Source organism: Caenorhabditis elegans, chromosome II (assembly GCF_000002985.6).
Source record: "Caenorhabditis elegans chromosome II".
Lineage (NCBI taxonomy): Eukaryota > Metazoa > Nematoda > Chromadorea > Rhabditida > Rhabditidae > Caenorhabditis > Caenorhabditis elegans.
The window spans coordinates 10,880,297-10,898,614 of NC_003280.10; the positions used below are offsets into that span (position 1 = coordinate 10,880,297).

General features: G+C 35.0%; 5 protein-coding genes and 1 non-coding gene across 7 annotated transcripts; 3 read left to right on the forward strand and 3 right to left on the reverse strand.

The window, feature by feature from the left end:
• Window positions 1-628: 628 nt before the first annotated feature.
• lurp-1 (UPAR/Ly6 domain-containing protein) lies at window positions 629-2,132 on the forward strand. The gene is made up of 4 exons (NM_063939.3): window positions 629-787; window positions 1,430-1,526; window positions 1,617-1,738; window positions 1,917-2,132. Exons 1-4 carry the CDS (start codon window positions 632-634, stop codon window positions 2,091-2,093), a joined length of 552 nt encoding a protein of 183 aa, NP_496340.1. The 5' UTR covers window positions 629-631; the 3' UTR covers window positions 2,094-2,132.
• Window positions 2,112-4,145, reverse strand: egg-3 (Protein tyrosine phosphatase-like protein egg-3). Its single transcript, NM_001383944.2, has 6 exons — window positions 4,010-4,145; window positions 3,735-3,964; window positions 3,582-3,684; window positions 3,127-3,533; window positions 2,632-3,075; window positions 2,112-2,585 (listed from the first exon to the last, which is right to left on the reverse strand). The coding sequence occupies exons 1-6, from the start codon at window positions 4,142-4,144 to the stop codon at window positions 2,237-2,239; spliced, it is 1,668 nt and encodes a 555-aa protein (NP_001369855.1). The 5' UTR covers window position 4,145; the 3' UTR covers window positions 2,112-2,236.
• A 263-nt stretch (window positions 4,146-4,408) lies between these two features.
• On the reverse strand, window positions 4,409-5,622 carry F44F4.3 (DUF2330 domain-containing protein). Its single transcript, NM_063941.3, has 4 exons — window positions 5,424-5,622; window positions 5,200-5,376; window positions 4,711-4,956; window positions 4,409-4,651 (listed from the first exon to the last, which is right to left on the reverse strand). The coding sequence occupies exons 1-4, from the start codon at window positions 5,580-5,582 to the stop codon at window positions 4,433-4,435; spliced, it is 801 nt and encodes a 266-aa protein (NP_496342.1). The 5' UTR covers window positions 5,583-5,622; the 3' UTR covers window positions 4,409-4,432.
• A 175-nt stretch (window positions 5,623-5,797) lies between these two features.
• 21ur-13748 lies at window positions 5,798-5,818 on the forward strand. Its single transcript, NR_051626.1, has one exon.
• A 3,164-nt stretch (window positions 5,819-8,982) lies between these two features.
• ptr-8 (SSD domain-containing protein) lies at window positions 8,983-12,981 on the forward strand. The gene is made up of 11 exons (NM_063942.6): window positions 8,983-9,140; window positions 9,393-9,684; window positions 9,729-9,833; window positions 9,880-10,090; window positions 10,223-10,584; window positions 10,928-11,523; window positions 11,570-11,719; window positions 11,773-11,898; window positions 11,973-12,027; window positions 12,077-12,332; window positions 12,495-12,981. Exons 1-11 carry the CDS (start codon window positions 8,989-8,991, stop codon window positions 12,860-12,862), a joined length of 2,673 nt encoding a protein of 890 aa, NP_496343.1. The 5' UTR covers window positions 8,983-8,988; the 3' UTR covers window positions 12,863-12,981.
• sra-10 (Serpentine receptor class alpha-10) lies at window positions 12,927-14,800 on the reverse strand (the record flags this gene model as incomplete). 2 transcript variants are annotated; one of them, NM_001026992.3, is made up of 6 exons in its annotated part: window positions 12,927-13,207; window positions 13,445-13,631; window positions 13,694-13,890; window positions 14,228-14,303; window positions 14,348-14,493; window positions 14,547-14,800. In NM_001026992.3, the coding sequence occupies 6 exons, from the start codon at window positions 14,790-14,792 to the stop codon at window positions 13,055-13,057; spliced, it is 1,005 nt and encodes a 334-aa protein (NP_001022163.1). In that variant the 3' UTR covers window positions 12,927-13,054. The 2 variants fall into 2 exon arrangements, with proteins under 2 accessions (NP_001022163.1, NP_001022162.1); NM_001026991.4 differs by having other exon boundaries at window positions 12,979-13,207; window positions 13,445-13,637; window positions 14,547-14,792.
• Between the last annotated feature and the right edge of the window lie 3,518 nt (window positions 14,801-18,318).

Consider the following 18,318-nt stretch of genomic DNA (forward strand, 5'->3'; position numbering starts at 1 on the left):
TTGGCGCAGCTCGAATGGAGAATTTTTAGACTTTTATGTTCCATTTGTTCCGTTAACCATTTGAGAGATTTGCTGATATAGAGATTGAAAAGGTGGAATGTACCTTTAAAATAATTGGGCGGTTACTGTAGTTTTATGCTTTGTGTGGATGTAGAGTAGAGACAGTGGGAAAGAATTTTTTTAAAAATTATTTTCAAGATGGTTGCTAGAAAATATTGAAGGAAAAGTAGAAAAATGTAAATTAGAACAATATTGTTAAAAAAGATTTCCGAAAATTTGTCAAATTACCAAAACCTTTAGATCATCTGAAAAATGTAGGTTTTTAAATACAAGTTTGATAGTAAGATTTTCATTATTTTTAACTCAAGAAAAATCAATTTTTCGAATTTTTTCGTTTGAAAAAAGTACTAAAACTACAGTAACTGTACAGTTCAAAACGGAATTTTCAATTCAGTGGCAATTTCCAAAGTTCCAGAGAAACTTACCCTGAACTTTTTGATTTTATTAACCTTTATTGCCTCCCCCGCCACCCAGTTTATTGGCTCAATAATCTATTACGTTTCCATCTTTTTTATTTAACGATTATGCACATGCACACAGGTTTCAGCAGCACTTTGAAGATAACAAACACATGCTTTTTGCCCCTCCTTTTTCCCATTTTCTCTTCTTCTTGTTCTTTTGTGCCTATTGTTACTTCCAGATGTTACTTCTACTCCCGCTTCTTCTATTTCCATCAGCCACATTGGCTCTTTATGATTGTTTTAGTGGATTTGTGGGACGAATGCAGGTGAGTTTTTAACTCCAAAGAATGAAAAATTCGAAAAAAAATTCTGGAAGAGGGCGAATATAATTTACAATATTTATATTTATTTTTTGGCTGTTTCCCAATCGGTGAGGCATGGTTTGATGGGAAATGTAACAAAAATTGCAAAGCCTTATCAAAAAAAACATGGTGCATCTGACATGACCTATGCTTCTCGCGCAGGAATTCTTTTGATTTTCAAAAATCTTTAGAAAAATAATCATATAATATTGCCAAAAAAAAAAGCGGTTTCTGAAATCAATGTGCAATCGCGCTCTTCGGCCAAATTTAAAACTCTCCGCCCCTAATCGTTGGGTCTCGTTAGGTATTGATGGCTATTTGTGGTTCTAATTTTGTTTTAATTAATTTTTTTGTGGAAATTAATAAAATAAAATTCCTAGTCAAATGAAAAATTTTTAAACATAGTGCCGATATAAAAATCATTAAAACCAACGATAAAAGTTACAAGCATAAAAAGGAAATAATCGAAAACGTTTGATTTTACGGTTTCTCCTGCCAAATACCTAACGAGACCCAACGATTGGGAGCGTTCAGCCGTGGAGCATGCTTGCATCTCATTTTCAAAACGCGCATTTTTCTGCGTCCCTATAATAAATAACATTCCAGGCATCAGTTGAAGAAAATCATTTCCACATAAATGACACCGCAATGTGCTCGGCAATGTATTGTATAAAAGTGATTCTACATTCAGCTCTAGACGACGGTGAGCTCTTTTTCGAATTTGTGCGTCAAATTTGATGTATGGAACACTTTACTTCATTTGCCAAACAATAATACCAAGTTTCATTTTCAGATGGAATTTTCCAGCAAGGAATCTCCTCTCGATGTGCCTATACCGGAGGTGATCGTCAAGTTTGCCAAAAGAGCGAAGGAAAATGTCAGGATATTTCATTTTATGATGGAATGAAAGGAAATGTGAGTGGAGCATAATGGGTCTCGCCACGCAGACAACAAGTTACTGTAGCTCGTGTCGATTTACGGGCCAATATTTTTCAAATTAAATCCATAAATCGACACGAGTTACAGTAGCCTGTTGTCCGCGTGGCGAGACCTATGACATCTACAGTAATCCCTATACATATTTTACTTGCAGTTTTCATTCTGCTGCTGTAAAGAAAACAAGTGCAACGTGGCCACTCAAACCGAATTAAACTCGATATACTCAATGAATTCAAGATCTGCACGAAAAACCAATGGCTCATATGGTTACCCTCTTATTATTTTAAATGTTATTTCAGTTTTTGCTCTAGCGTTAATATTTGGATTTTAGATAAAACAAATAAAAAATAAAAATTTACAATAATTCATTTTCGATTCTAGTGATATGGGAGTGAGATGCATGCATGTAAATACAATTCAGTTAATGGAAAGTGGGTTAAATTTAAAATGATCATAATACAAGAACAATAGAAATTAATAAGCCGGTGTGATACGGCTAAACTCCTGGATCATAGCATTATACTTTTGAATGAATCCGATCGATTTGAAGCGAAGGCCTAGCGCGGCTCGATGGTACCACTTGTTGACATAAGGTTCGATCCAACGAAGAATGACACGGTAAATGAAGAGATAGAGAAGAACTGAAGAGACGGAGAGACGACGTTGCAGACGAACGAAGACGCATGATTGAAGAATTAGTGATTTGGTGATTGGAGATCCACGGATAAAATGCATCAAAGCAGTCTCAATGGAAACTAGAGTTCCTGACTTGGAGCATCCATCAATGCACTGAACAATTGTAGGTGTGGAGAGTTGACGAGCTCTGTAAATTGAAATTTGATTGGTGTTGAATAGATAAAAAAACCCACTTTCTCAAAACGCGGAATGGCCAATGCACATCTCCCAAATATTGCCAATCCCACTGCCAGTGCTCCAAAAAGAGTTCTTCATCGAATTCAGCATCCAAAAGATTTCCGCCAACTTTTTGAACTTTCAATTTAGTGATGGTGAACAATGGATCTGCCTTCGAGTCAACCTTCATACAAGTAATATGGAATGATCCAAAACGAAGAGATTCATTCTCAGCACGAGGCCAATAGTACGGACAGTGATTACGATTCGCCGAGTCGAGTGGACCAAGAGTTGAAGAATCAACTGCTGAGTTGAGCATCACGATGAATTGGCACTTCTCTTGGAAGACCATACGCCAGAAATCTTCTTGAGTGTTCTTCAATGGAGCCTGTGCACAGATGAATGTGTTCAGTAGTGGTCCTCCTTTGACATAGTTTGCATGAATGAAATCAGTTGTTCCACTGAAAATTTGGATTTTGATTGAATTTTTTTCAACTTTCAACTTTGCTCACTATGTACTCTTGGCTGTATACCCTTCTTCCTGCAAAAACTCGTGTTCATCGGAGAACATTCCATTTCTCAGTTCATTTCGATCATCAAGCCGGCCTAAACCATCATTCAGCTTGACCCTCGAAAACTCTGCACAAGGTACCATTTTACTGCGAGCTTTCGTCAGGTAATTCGCGTTGAATGCAGTTTGCAATGATTCCTCATCTGACAACTCATTGCTCACAAACATTCGATCGAGCCGGTTGAACTCCTGCACAAACTCTGTGAGGTGGCAACTGAACTTCCCCGGCTCAACAAGCAGTGACCATTTCACTTTGGAGGACATCTCTTCAGAAAACTTGGCGATTCGAGCAGCCACCATGGAGACATGCTCCGGATTCAATTGACCCCAATTGCAAAGCGGATCGCTCTGGAAATATTTTAATATTTTTCTAGTAAATTTGAAAAATTATAAAACCATCTTATTCTGATAAAACTCCGCCGCTGCTCTCTGAAGCACTGAGCTGCAATCAGACATCGAAGGGACAAGCCGATCACGGAGCCAACCTGCCATTGAGCTTCTGAAAAATTAATTCATTTTGCTCGATTTATTCTACGAAATTATTTTTACCCATATCTATGAGCTAGCTCATCATGATTAATTGTTGGATATTCCTTCGCGTTCATCAACTTCTCGACAAGCAAAATTCTCGTCTCCTCATCACAAATGATCCCATCGACACGGAAAAGCTTCTGGGCGATGAATGTTTGCAGTTCTTCGAGCTCATGCTGCTCAACACGCTCCATTAACAGCTCTTCTTCCGATTTCTGTCCACCGAACCATCCACTTTTCTTTTCCGGCTGAAAATTATTTATACTGATTTTTTAAAGAATTTAATTACTCACAGCTTTTGGTGTCAGATGACCTTTTCGTCGATTGGCTGAGTGGACCCACTTCTCGTTGATTACCGCATCTTTGAACTCAATACTGTCGGATCGAGCCAAATTCGAGAGCGGAAGATGACTGTCAGAGGTGCGCATTCTGGAAAAATGAAAAAAATTCTTTAAAAAATCGATTAAACTATAAAAACGAGATTTTTTCGAGGAAAAAACAAGAAAAATGCGTTTTTCCATCATTAAAACAAAGAAAATAATTTTAAAAATTAGCGGGGAGATGAATCGTGGTGAAACCTGTCACTTGCATTTGTCTACGCGCCTTCTGTGGATACGGTAGCGCACATAGTTGTATGCCTGCCTTTTTCATATTTGTTTATTCGTTAGACTAAACTGAATTGAAAACAACTTAAAAATGTAAATTTATTTCAAAAATTAAGATTTAATATCAGAAGTGCTATCGTAAACAATTTCCACAGGGGCATCATTGTCTGTGTTGTTCGCCGGATTTCGCAACAGCTTGCTCTTCTCACTCTCCCGTTTTCTGATATTGGCTTTTCTTCGAATAAAGAACAAAACCACGAGAATAACCAGTGCAACAACTGCCACAAAAACCACCACGACGTAGACGATGACAGTGATGAACAAGAGCTTCTGAAAATAAAAAATTGGAAAAAAAATCTAATTTTTGTTAATAAATTAAAAAATCCTACCTCTCGAACACCAGTTTCTCCGCCAAGAGATTTGAAAGTAGAATCTCCAAAACCATAAGCTGAAGCAAAAAACAGCGAATTCAAGGCAAAATCTAACGAAGATTTTTTAAAACCGCCTTTTTCAGATTTCAAGGGAAGAATAATATCAGTGGCGTGTCCTCGAATAAGTACCGCCCATTGATTCATCGGGGTTTTGATTAGATTAAGCTGATTCAACGCGTCACATCGTGTCAGAGCCTCGGAAAACTGAAAATCAAACGATAATTTTGAAAAAGACGCGAAATTTTTCGATTTTTGCGCGAAAAGTACGGTAGCGGGTCTAGACACGACATTTTTTTTTATTGCAAAAGGGTGTGAGCCTTTAAAGAGTACTGTACCTTTAACAATTTCCGCAACAACCAAAGTTTGAAACTACAGTACTCTTTAAAGGCGCACACCCGTTTGTTTTAACACAAATAATGTCGTGTCGAGAACTGGCGCAAAACTCACCTTCAATTGCCTTGTAATAGTAGCCATATAGTTTCTCTGTTTCGTTTTATCCTCAATTTTTGATGTATAAGCTTCCATTTTACAAATTGATGAGAGCTCCCGCTTTCCTTGAATTTCCTCCAAAGTTACATCCTTTACAGTACCCGATAGTTGACATTTTATCATTTCAGCCACCGACTGGAAATAAGAATTTTTTGTACAAATTTTTTTAAAATTTGAGTTACCTTAAAATCTGGCTCATAAAAAACATGAAAGAGCCTTGAATGAAAAGCTCGTTTATCTTCAGAGTAGGTCAACACAAACGTGGAATGCTGTTGACACGTGGAAGTCAATGAGAAGAGAATTGAAAGGAATATTGATACAACAATTGCACATTGCTTCATTTTTTAATTTCGAAAAAAAATAAACAGCAACAAATCTTGATGTGAAAGTTGAGAAATGAATTAATTTAGTTTAAAGAAAAAAAGCTAAAATGACTAGTAGCGTCCGTGAGCACGTTTTTAAAAATTATTTAAAAATTTATTTCTAAAAGTGAAGTAAAATAATTTTTACTGTTTTATTCGGACATTATTGCCCATTTGTTAAATCGAATTTTTGATTTTTTTAAATGGTGGAAAAAAATCGGAGAGGAAAAATTATGACCCTCTGAAAATCCTGAAACTATTTTTTTCTGCGACCCATTTTGAAAACTCCAAAAGAAAAAAGGAATTTATGCAAATGAATTTCGTGTTTTCTTTTTCTCAGAAACACATATGACCTTCTTCACCGAATTCGTCATTCTGGTCATCTGATCGTATTTATTTGTTCCAAAAAGTAGTTCAACAACATCCTCAAACCGTCTGACCATTGTTGTAGCCAACCAACATAACATTTTTTTTGACTTGAAAACTGGTTAGCTTCCTAAAAATTACTACGTCATCATTATTTCTGTTGCTGCTTTCGTAGCTTTCAGTAAAATGTTTTTCAAAGTGTGCTTCTTCTCAAGAAATCTGTAAACTATTAAATAATTTGAAATAGATAATGTAGGATTACTGTAGTTTCGGAAAACATAAGTTTCAGTTTTTTTTAAAGAGATAGGGGATCGGAATACTGTAGTAGTACTCTAGGGGTACTATAAGACTGCTGTAGCATTACCGTAGTTTTAGAAACACTCAGTATTTGCATTTGCAAGGGATATTGAGTTAAGTGGCTACAGGATAGAAGTGGTCGACGCACCTGTAGTTTCGGAAAACATAAGTTTCAGTTTTTTTAAAGAGATAGGGGATCGGAATACTGTAGTAGTACTCTAGGGGTACTATAAGACTGCTGTAGCATTACCGTAGTTTTAGAAACACTCAGTATTTGCATTTGCAAGGGATATTGAGTTAAGTGGCTACAGGATAGAAGTGGTCGACGCACCTAATTAGTGCTGTAAGGGTACTGTAGTAGTACTGTAGATGTACTGTGGGATTACTGTAGTTTTACTGTAGGGCTGAAGGGGTACTGTAGGAGTACTGTAGTTTTAGAAAAATGAATTTCTGTATTTTAAAGGGGTATTGGGATTGGGTTAGTAAGTAGTACTGAAGTGGTACTGTAGATAAAAATTCATTTAATATTGGAATGAATCTTTCTTTTTTTTTAATCCGTAGACTTACCATAAAACAAACTTCACAATTGTTCCAAAACCATGTAGTTTTGTATTTTTCTCTCCCAAAATCCGTCAGAAATTCTATGACCGGCTACCACTACTATTTCGTCATAATGTTTCTTCTCGAAACGCCATTACATCTCCGAGAAGTCGAAACGATTTTAGTGGGTTGTTGTTCGACGAATTTTGTTTGGTTTCTTGGGGCGCCTGCGCCACGAGAGAAAGAGAGAAAGAAGGTGACGGTCACTATATTTTGTGTAAGGTCACTCAGTCATCATCAGACACACAAATTCGTAGCCAATTCCAAAACCAAAACCCGAAATGTTCTCGATTTTGTATGTTGTGGGAGTGCTGTTACAACTCATGGACCTGTTAATTTTACTAGTATTACGGTTAATTCGTATATAAAATAGAAATTGGTATTTAGGCAGTGTTTTTTTTTGAATTCAGTCTTGATTTTTTTAATCGAATTTTCATTTGAGACATTTTTTTGAAACTATTAAACAAAAAAGTCTGTTAAAATCTGCTATGCTAGAACAAAACTGCCAATTTTTAGCCAATTTTAGCAAATTCAAATGCAAAGAAAAAAATATATTATGTCCTAAAATAGGCTCCACCCAAATCTTGGCTCATATGAGAAAGTCATCTTTAAATAAAGCTGATAGTTTTTGCAACTTTTGAAATTTAATTTTTATCACTACTTGGAAAATATGCTAACAACTTTTCAGCATGCGATTATTCTCTAATTTTTTGGAATTTTGTAATTGTTTAATTCAAGGCTCCCCAGAATTAACAACTATTTTTCAATCACTCCTCTTACACAAAAACTCCTATTACATTTTGATTGATTTTTCCAATTCCTAGACACTTGAACCTCAAATACCCAAATAATCTTTTACCTCATTCAATTTCTCTTCCTTGTTTGTTTTTACAAAATTTTCTAATTTCTTCAAGTTCCCTCAAAGTCCAATTTTTTGGACAGCATTCTCAAGTTGTTTTTCTATTATAAGTTGTACTTTTTAAAATTTTCCAGTTGACTTTTTTAATGTGTTCCTAGTGATGTAACAACCAATTGAAAATTTTAAAAGTTGTGTATAGCCTGTGGATAGATGTTTTAATATTGCTTTTATAGTTTTTCTAAAGTGAAACTTTTCAAATTTTTTTTGGAAATGTTCTACAGTCAAAAATTGGTGAAAACTTAGTTTTTAATTGCCAAAAACTTTCCAAAATTTTGACTGGAAATTTTGAAAAATTAAAGAAATTTGGAATAGTTTCATTTTGGCATTTGGTCATGTTGGACTACACAAGATCCCACCTTCATAAATTGTTTTCTAACGTCATTTAAAGTGGCCTCGAGACATTACTTTTTAGTGATCAAATCTGAAATGTCCGTTACCAATTCGTTGAATATTTTTTTTGAAATCTTTTTTTCATTTTCTCAAATAAAACAAAGAGAAAGATGAGTAATTTGTCTTTCGGTCACTTAACCTTTCTCCGCCTCTTTTTTGTTCTTCCCATCATTTTTTTCTTTGAAAACTTTTTTCTGAGAGATAACCAAGAATGCGTGACTTGGCTACAATGACTACTTTTTGAAATATTTTATTTCAAGATTAAAGTTTTGTTATGGAACTGGAATCGAACTAAAAAAATTATTTTGGCAAAGGTGCCGATTGCCGGAAATTTTCAATATGTTCTGGCCCTACTCTACCGCTTTTTTGAGAAAGCCATGCTTGCAGATACAGACATACCCTACCTTCCAGATTACTGTTCTGCAGAATCAAAAATCCATTTCGAGAAAAACCGCGAAACCAGAATTTTAAGCCGAAAATTTGTTTGTTTTTCACTTTTTTTCGATTTTGTAATTCCTAGTATGTACAACATCTTCACCATTTTCATATTTCCAGCTGTGAAATATCGTTCAATTTCCTATTAGCCATTTCGGTATTCAATTGGTTTTTGCAAAAATTCTTTAAAACCTGTTTTGATTATTCCTTGTTTTATTTTGGTTTTCTGATTTTTCAAACTTTCAAAGTTAGCATTTTACACTAAAATTTTCATGTATATCTATTTTTATTTCTTGCCTGTTCTTCCTATTCACCTCTATTAAATTGTTTCCTTCAAAACCAAAATTAAATTTAAAAAAAAATCATTTTCAGCCAACAATGGGGCACAAAAACGAAACGTCAAGAGTGACGAGGATATGGAATTCGTTGAGTTACAAAATTGGCTCAACAGTAGCCAGATACCCAGTCATCACAATTATATTTTGCCTAGTTTTGTCAGCAGTTATGAGTATCAAATTGGCATTAACACCGTAAGTTGTGTTCGAAAATGTTTGTTGAACAGTTTTGGAATAAAAAATTTCAATTATAAAAATACTCGTTGAACTCTACTTAAAAAAAAACGGTGACCAAGTAATTTAAGCAAAGTCCTCGAATGTAGCAGAAATAGCTCAGAACTTTAATTTGAAAAAAAGGAAAAAAATTGTGTATTTAAATAATTAACAAATATTCTGTATGTATTACATATCGACTACATATTTTTACAATCCCTTAGCAATTTTCAGAAAAGTGAGCGCAATCGACGGCTACGCATCGGACGACTCAATGTCCCGACATGAATTCAAAACTTTCCAACAATTTTTAGACTCAGATGGGCCTGGAATCACCACAGCTATACTTATCAGATCTTCCATAACAAATGGATCACTTCTCGAAGAACAACGATTAAAAGAAGTTGTGAAAGTATCGGATTTTATTTCTACCAACTTTAAATTAAATGTTTCCGGAGTTGAGAAGAATTTCAATCAATTTTGTAGAGGATTCTGTCAGGCTAATGAGCCAGTTAGACAGTATTATGTAAGGAAATCAAATGTTTAAATTTGTTACCCAAATATTCTCAGAATGGTCTCCAAATTCTTGGCAAAAACCAAACGGATGGAATCTCAAAACGAATTGATCTTTCCTATCCAACCTCCAACTTTTTCGGCAGAAAATTCAGTCTAATCGTAAGAAAAACTATTTAATCTCTAACAACTAATAACTCCAATTTAGCCTAATTTCTTTGGAATATCAATGTCTCCCGAAGGACAGCATTTGAATTCGTCGAACTTGATTGTTCTCTACTTCCGAGCGGAACGATACCCAGACTGGTCAACGAAGACAGTTAAGCAATGGGAATTACGTGTCAGAGATCACTTTGCAAAGGAATATTCAAGTGATTTGATCATTGTTGATGTCATGTCACAGACTGTCGTGGAAAGTGGTTAGTTGAGAAAATTTGAGGGAATTGAGATAAGGATTTTATACAACCGCATGCAAAGTCTAATAGTAGAGCATCCTAGGTCTAGGTCTAACAATTCCATCTCTCAAAAAGGTCTTCATTTCAAATTTTCAGAAATCGTCCGCGCGGGACTCTCCCTCCAACCATTCCTCATTGTTGGATTCGTCATCATGTCAATTTTCTGCACAGTAACAACCATGTTCAGTGCAGTTTACCTATATTCTCAAAAAGCAACATTCAACAAAGTGGCTCTTTCGATTATCGCCTGTATAAATCCATTTATGGCATGCGGAACAGCAATGGGAATTCTGTTTTTCTGTGGTGTTACTTTCAGTCCAATTATGTGTATTACACCATTCCTGGTGCTCGCCATATCAGTTGACGATAGTTTCTTGATGCTTCACGCCTGGAATCGATTGGAATCATGGAGGACTGCACCATTGGATAAGCCAATGAGAGAGCATATGATGGGAGAGGTAATATAATTGATAAAAATAGGGGGACTTTGCATGGTAGGCAGGTACTTTTTATGCCAACCTTCCTACTTGCCTACCGTTTGTTTTTGGCATTTTGGAAAACAGTTCAAGTTTGATGAGGTAGTAGATACTAGGAAGGCCAAGGTAGGCGCAAGGCAGGCGTAGGCAGGGTGAAAACGAAACAAAAATTGTTCTAGGAGCCTGCCTGCACAATTTAAGGACATGATTTTTGCAAACCATGCACCTTAACTTGCCTTTAGTTTGCCTAAAGGCAGCATTAAACTTGGCAGGCGCCTGAACCTTTAAACGCGCCTTTCCAAAGCCTTACGTCATACTATTGCAGGTCCTCGTAGAAACTGGACCAGCTATCTCAATTTCTGCGTTCACAAACATGTTAGCCTTCACAATCGGAGCCATCACATCGCCACCTGAAATTCGAATTTTCTGTTTTGGAAACGCCGCGGCTATATTCATGGATATGTTCTATCAGGCAACATTTTATACGGCATGCATGACACTTCTTGGTGATACAAAAAACTCTGAAGGCGTCAGTGAGAAGACGAAAAGGATCCAAGAAAGAATGGGAAATGTTGTTGGAAGATTCTTGAAATGGTATGTAAATGCAATTTCCAATATTTTCGTGTCATTTGGTATCGTCTTGGTTTGGGCGGTTTTCATTGGATTCGCTGTACTCGGACTGACAAGGCTCCACGTGGAACTCAGACCGAGCAAGTTCTTCCTAAAAGACTCACCGATGCTCTACATGGATCGGCTCAGAACAAATGAAGTGGTTCCTTATTATACACCTGTTCATGTTATTGTGAATAATCCAGGAGATTTGACAAATGATTCAAACGTGGAAAGATTGGTTGAGTTGAAGGAGAAATTGGAGCACATGCCAAATGCAATTGGAGCACCGAGTACCAAGTTCTTTTTGGAGTGAGTTTTAAACCTCGAATTTATCTGGAATTTTGAAAAATTTCAGTGATTTTGTGCAATATCGTTCATCTTTCGCTGAAGAAATCGAAATGGACATTGCAGAAGATGACTCAGAATCTGAAAAAAGCGATATCGAACAGTTCCTTGAATGGCCAGAATTCTCATTTTGGAGGGGCTTCTTGAGATTTGACAATCAGTAAGCTCCTGCAAATACTTCTAAATAGTTTTATCATCTTTGTCATCTTCCAGAACACATCCTCATAACGTGACAAAGTTCATGTTCACCACCGGATTTCATGGTCAGGATTTGAAAGACTGGAACAAAAGAGGACAGTTATTGAAGAGATGGAGAGGAGCAGTCGAGGAATTTAAAGAGTTAGTTGAGAATTTGGAAAATGACCTGAAATTTTAAAAATCCTTTTTCAAAATTAAAAGTTTCAATTTTCCAGTGACTTCAACACTACCGTATTCACAGAGGATGCATTTTTCCTCGATATGATCGATGTGAGTTTAACCTCCATGTTCGAGCCTTTTTCATTATTATAATTTTCAGTCCATCCCAACTGTGACGTGGCAAACTACGCTGGCCACATTCATCTTCGTTTCACTTGTCTGCTTCTTGTTCATCTCAGATATCCTGACGGTTATGATAGTGTCAGTTGCAACATTGGTTACTTCTGTTGGAGTATTCGGTTATCTATCGTTATTGGGTGTCACACTGGATCCGGTTATCATGTCGATTGCAATTATGTGCATTGGATTCTCGGTTGACATTCCGGCTCATGTCGCATTCCATTTCTATGCAGCAAGTAAGTAATTTTTAGAAATGAAGCTAGGCTACTGTGTATGGTTATTACAACATTTAAAACACGTTAACCATATAAACTTTTCTGAAGCTTGGCAGAAAATTTATCAAGTTTGTCAAGCAGAATCATTCAAAAAAAAAAAATCTAATTCTAAATATTTTTCAGAAGCCAAGAAGCATGCTTCATCTCATAGTCAACCATCTCCCCATCAAGTAACATCACCTGATATTGTACATTCAACATCAACCACCTCCTCATCTGATTCATCAATTTCAACTCCAAATTCTTTCGAAACAAACCTGAATTTTGCTTTATCCAGTGTCGGATTTCCAGTTATTCAAGCCGGAGTTTCAACTGATTTCTGTGCTCTTCCACTTGGATTTATGGAACTTTACATGGCAAAAATGTTCGCATTATCTCTGACTCTCTGCGTATCGTTATCTCTTATTCACGGACTTATAGTTATTCCAGCACTTTTATCAGTTCAACATCACATAGTTCACGCTGTGAAGCGATGTTTTGGAAGGAATTAGATTGATTGTTTGATATCTTAAGTTTTAAAAATTTCCAACTTTCAATTTGTGTTGCTTTTTTGAATACGGGTTATTATGAACTTTATTATGCGTTTTCTGAATAAAAAATAAATCAATTTCTTGTAAAAAATTCATTGGGAATTTTTATATTTTCATACTTCCATATAGTCATTCAATATTGTACATAACTAATCATGCCCACAATTCTTTTAAAGATTTCATATGTTCCTCCTGAGTTTCCACCTTTGCAGTTATCCGATTTATGACTCGTTTTCGATTTGAACCCACTTGATTGATACGATATATAAGTAAAGCTGGCAAGGAGACCGCTGCGAATGGAACAGTCTGGAATTTGGAATTTGTTAGATGAAATTATTGGAAAATTATGTTTTGGGGAAACTGAATATGCTCTAAAACATTTTCCAGAAAAATGGCTATACTCAAAACTTTAATCCATGGTTTTTTGTTGAGACTTGACTTCGATGTTTTAAATGTTTTCTTATGCATATTTGGGTAATTTTAAGTAGAATCAAAACCAAACATGATCTCTTAACATCCACCAAAAAGTATTTAAAAACTCACATAAGCCCACCAAACCATATTATGATAAATAGAGATGGGAATCATTGATTTGTGAAGTCTCAAAGTCAACACCATTGTCGAGTAAAGTGTCAATCCGAGAAACTGTGACGCAGCAATATATGAGATGATACGAGTTGAGATGAGTGCTTCTCGTTTTTGATATCTTTGAGTCACATAGAAACGAGTTCTGCAACTGGAAAAGGTTAATATTTTTCTAGCACTGTTAGAGAGTTTGAAACTTTAGCTCACCCTTTCTCCAGCTTTTTGTTTGCATATATGATGATGAAGTTTAGGAATATACTAGTGATAACTAGAGTGCTCAATGTGACCAAGAAAATATTGGCTCGCGGAGCAGAATGTTCGGGAAAAAAGAAACAGTTTGGCACAATATCATCGTATGGATCACCAATTGCAATGATTAGAGGAGCTGCGATACTGCAAGCGACCTGGAAATTCAATATTTTATAATTTTTGAAAATGAACTTTTAACTGGAAAACTGATTTTTTTTTCGAATATTCTGAACTTTTTCAGGTCCTCCAAATTAGGTAGGTACGCCGACCTACATACCAGGCAGGCAAGTTTCAATGTTTTTTTCAAGATGGTCATTGATTTTTTATAATGCGCGTGAGGTATTCTCCAATGAAGTTTTAATTAATTTGCATCAATATTTATATAGAACTTTCAGAATAAAATTGATAGAATGTGGTTTGTCACACATTTAAATACAACGCAAACGGAAAGGTAATCCTTGACCTTTTTTGTTAATAGAAATTCTAACTTACCACAAGAACTGACAGAATAACTCCTGGAAGTGCACCCATATGTGAGTAGGATTGTGGAATTATTGTCGCCAAAAGTCTGTAATTCTTATAAATCTCACAGTATACAGCTTCAAGTCTTACCTATCTACAGTCAACCCGAATTGATTAAAGTTGACACCCGCTATTCCAAAAATGAGCACGTGATTTTGAAATCGACACTCTAGAGTTGTCCTCATTATTTCGCATGGCTTATCGCTTAATGTGAAGCTCCGGATTAAGGCAGTATTCTGAAAGAAAATAAAAAATAATTTCAACTTTCAAAAAAATTGGAAAAAATTACCTGAATAACCATGAAAATAACCGCATGAACATTTACAAATAACAAGCTAGTATAGAGTAAAATTTTGGTAGAACTGTGAAAAATTGGTCGTATTTTGAGAATGAACAATGCTTTGTAGGTAAGAATAAATGTGATAATTGCCACTATTGTCATTATAATTACATTAATTCGTAGTAATAGAGATGTTTGGAGTATCATTTGATCTTCTGTTGCACATTTTGAAGAGTTGGCAGTAATTGGGCCCATTTCTGAAATGAGTTTTTAAAGATAAAAGAGATGAAGGGTGAATTGAGAATCAAAAGTTTGGAATTAAAGATCTATGGATTAACGTTTGCAAATTTTAGAATTACATCCCCAACGGAGGGAATTTGTATCAAAAAATCAAAATGACGAGGAACTATATAACCTTTGAAGAATAAAAAAACCAAAATAATTCAACTTATTATTTAATAAAATATTCGAAGAACACATCTCGGGGAAATTATGGATAATGTTTAAAATCGTGGGAAGACACTTTTTTGAACTACATAATAACTTCTGAAAATTTTAGTCTCAATTTTTGAAAATCCTGGAACCAAATAAAACGTTTTCAACCAAATTCCACTTGTTCAATTTTTTTTTTAGAATTAGGGACACGTAGGCAGGTAGGCAGCCATTTTCATGTCTGAAAAAGTTGCAAAAGATTTGACTCTATCAGTCTATGTATAAAGACTCTATAGAAAAATAGAGTCGAGTTTGAATTTCATGGAAAAATTAGTCATATGTAGTAGCAAGCAAAACTACCAACAAAAGAAATTAATAATAGTGTTCAACGTATATTTTGTATAGTTTCAAAGGCTTACTGATTATACATAATCACATTTTTTAAAGATTTCGAGGCTTTAATAAATCCTTTTCTAAACTAGATTTTGAGAAATGATGTACGAAAAAAGTTGAGAACGTCAAAACCTGCTTGAAACTTTTGGAGGCCTCATGAATTTTGCATGATTTGCATCCCGCGAAAACGTCATTTGCTTCTGAGGTCTCAAAGTTCTTGGCAAAATTTGAACTATAAATGTTTATTTTTCAGTGGTTTGTTCCTCATAAAACTGAATAAAAACAAGATTTATAACCTTATAACCCTCCATTCAATATGGGAGATCATATTTTTCTTTTCATTCTAGTTGAAATTTCTCAAAAAAAAAAAAACAATACCTAGAATAGCAATGTTCCGAAAATTAGAAAAAATTTCTGTCTGTCTTCTTCTTCTTCAATATATTAATTTCTAATTTTTTTTTAAATTTGGGGCACTAACCAATCAGCTGCGTTGGCCACGCCCCTCCCCCGACGCTGATTGGTCAGTGTCCTAATTTGCACGCAACATTGAGTCTACTACTTTAAAATATTCAGTTGAAATTTACATGAAAACAATGATAACACCTTGGTGTCCACTGATCACTCAAGTTATTTTTTTTGCAAAAATCTATATGAGGAGGCATCTTACCCTTTCATAATTATAAGAATCAAAAAATCAAAAGTTTCAAAATCAAAAACGAGAAGTTCATTTCTCATAATTGTTTGTATTAAGAATATCATTCTGTCTAATTGTGTGCAAAACTACGATTGAAGTAATCAAAAACACATAGACATCATCGACAATAAATGTGAGAATAAAAATGCGGAAGAAGATAATTAGAGAGCGAGAAACTGGAGACACAATTGAGAAATGAAGCAACAGGAAATAGGAATATGAATGAAGAATATGAGTGAGTCTCGTGAGAGCAAGAAATCTCGAAAAACTAAAAAACTGCTGAAGAAGTACGGAGCACATGAATCCCTATAGAAAAGTCTGAAAAATTCATATTTTTCACAGAATGCAAATATGGACCAATGAACAGTGTGTAATGGGCGTGGCTAGCTTTGCTGATTGGTTAACTTGCTTTAGGCACGAATTTAATTTTAAAATAGTCTTAACAAATATTTTTGAGAATTTTGAAACAGGAAAACTTTTTAAAAATTACTCTAAAAAAGCTTCAAGTAGAAAACTTCGAAAGCAGTTAATGATTTGCCTACTTGCCTACAAAACAACCTACAGGCACGTAGGCATTTCGCCTCGGTTACTAGCAAAAAAAATCAGTTTTCCTTTTTATATTTGCATTTTTAAATAATAAGAGAGTAGAATGTCGTTTCTAGAAAATATTTAATCAAAAGTACATAATAATCTATCACAAAAGTGGCGAGTACTGCTGGGAAAACCCGAAAATAATAATTAACTTCATAATTTTCACGAGAAAAGCACTGTGTGGTAATGAGACTCCCAAGAACTCTTCAAATTCAGACAATTACGTCAGAGAAGTGGCTTATTAGAATTTATTCGGAAATTTGAGAGAAATTCAAATTCAATTGCAGACCTTTGCATATTTGAGAGATATCAAATTTCAAGTGGTGCGTCTTAGAGTTTCGTGTTTTACCTATGGAGCATGACTTCCATGTTAGGCAGCTTAAAACCAGCTCGTCTGATGCGGGCTTCAAGCCCATTCTCTGCAATTCGGAGTGAGATACGGTGTATCGAAATTTTAGAGCGTAGGCGAGGCATGCTTTTTTAGATACCGTGTAGGCCCTACTGATGGGATGCTGTTTGTGGAAACATAGAACATTCGGATAAATACGCCTCGTAGGCACAAAATCACCTTCCTATATGCCTACAAAAAATTGAGGCGACCTACGCCTTCATGTATACCTTTTAGTTAAAATAGGTCGCTTTTAAAACAATATGCGATTGCCTTGTAGCTACACAGGAAGGAATTTCGCGCCTTTGTGAAATGATTTGTTTTTGAGAAGTTCCTACAAAAATTATAACACTAATTAATTAACACAACATAGATTGCTTTCTAAAATTTTCAGAAATTTTAAAACCTGGGAGTTTCAGAATAAAACAAATTTTCAGACAAAACCACACTTTTTTTTAACGGAGCAGAGTAATTTAATTCTTGCCAGAAAAAAAACGCAAAAGGTAACACAATTTGGTGATTTAGTCACTTGTCAATTTATGTTCTTGGTTCCTGGAATATAGGAAAAACAAGTCACCTATCTACGTAAAAAACTAAAATGACAGATCGCACAACGTACGCTTTTACTCTGATTTTCTGGAAAGTAATACATATGTATAAATTTTCAGGCAGGGCTTTCGCGATAAATGCAAAAATCAAAAAATGAGTGTGCTCTTAGATTTTAAGACTTGCACTTTAAAATTTTAGTCAATCTGCAAAGATATCAAAGCTTCATGATAAAAATTTGAGGAGTTTTGTTTTTGAACGTTCGACTAGAAAATTGTAAACAAAAGGGGAGTAGAGTTTGAAGATTTTCAAAATTACCGATCTTCATATTAAGACTTCTCAAAACAATTTTAATTTAATTAGTTGATTTAAGAACATTTTAAGTCGTTAGTTATTAAAAAATTACCAAAATTGAATCTATGAAAGTATCGAGAAATTTCTGACACGTTTTTTTCTTTCACTGCTTCACATGCTTTCACATGAAAATGTTTTGGTAAAACGAAAGGCTACTGAAATAACTGAGACTAACATACTGAGAAGAAAACCTGTTAATAGGAGCCATATGATATTAAAAAAAAAGTATATTTTGACTAATCACAACAATAAAAAAAAAACAGTGGGTGTAAACTCGCTATGTCTTCCAGCCAACACAAAGCAAATCTCGAGACATTTTCAAGTGTGAGCTTCTGAAAAAGATACATTGCTTCCTCTTCTGTTGCATCTTCACACGTTTTGTT

Coding starts and splice junctions, on each gene's coding strand:
- egg-3 (NM_001383944.2), bottom strand. CDS start 4,144: ATGCGCACCTCTGACAGTCATCTTCCGCTCTCGAATTTGGCTCGATCC. Junction 3,534..3,581: donor AGTTTTATCAGAATAAGATG/GTTTTATAATTT, acceptor AAATATTTCCAG/AGCGATCCGCTTTGCAATTG. Junction 2,586..2,631: donor CCATTCCGCGTTTTGAGAAA/GTGGGTTTTTTT, acceptor TTCAATTTACAG/AGCTCGTCAACTCTCCACAC.
- F44F4.3 (NM_063941.3), bottom strand. CDS start 5,582: ATGAAGCAATGTGCAATTGTTGTATCAATATTCCTTTCAATTCTCTTC. Junction 5,377..5,423: donor TTTATGAGCCAGATTTTAAG/GTAACTCAAATT, acceptor TCTTATTTCCAG/TCGGTGGCTGAAATGATAAA. Junction 4,957..5,199: donor CTATTACAAGGCAATTGAAG/GTGAGTTTTGCG, acceptor TTTGATTTTCAG/TTTTCCGAGGCTCTGACACG.
- ptr-8 (NM_063942.6), top strand. CDS start 8,989: ATGGGGCACAAAAACGAAACGTCAAGAGTGACGAGGATATGGAATTCG. Junction 9,834..9,879: donor GCAGAAAATTCAGTCTAATC/GTAAGAAAAACT, acceptor ACTCCAATTTAG/CCTAATTTCTTTGGAATATC. Junction 11,899..11,972: donor GCAGTCGAGGAATTTAAAGA/GTTAGTTGAGAA, acceptor TCAATTTTCCAG/TGACTTCAACACTACCGTAT.
- lurp-1 (NM_063939.3), top strand. CDS start 632: ATGCTTTTTGCCCCTCCTTTTTCCCATTTTCTCTTCTTCTTGTTCTTT. Junction 788..1,429: donor GATTTGTGGGACGAATGCAG/GTGAGTTTTTAA, acceptor ATAACATTCCAG/GCATCAGTTGAAGAAAATCA. Junction 1,739..1,916: donor ATGATGGAATGAAAGGAAAT/GTGAGTGGAGCA, acceptor TTTTACTTGCAG/TTTTCATTCTGCTGCTGTAA.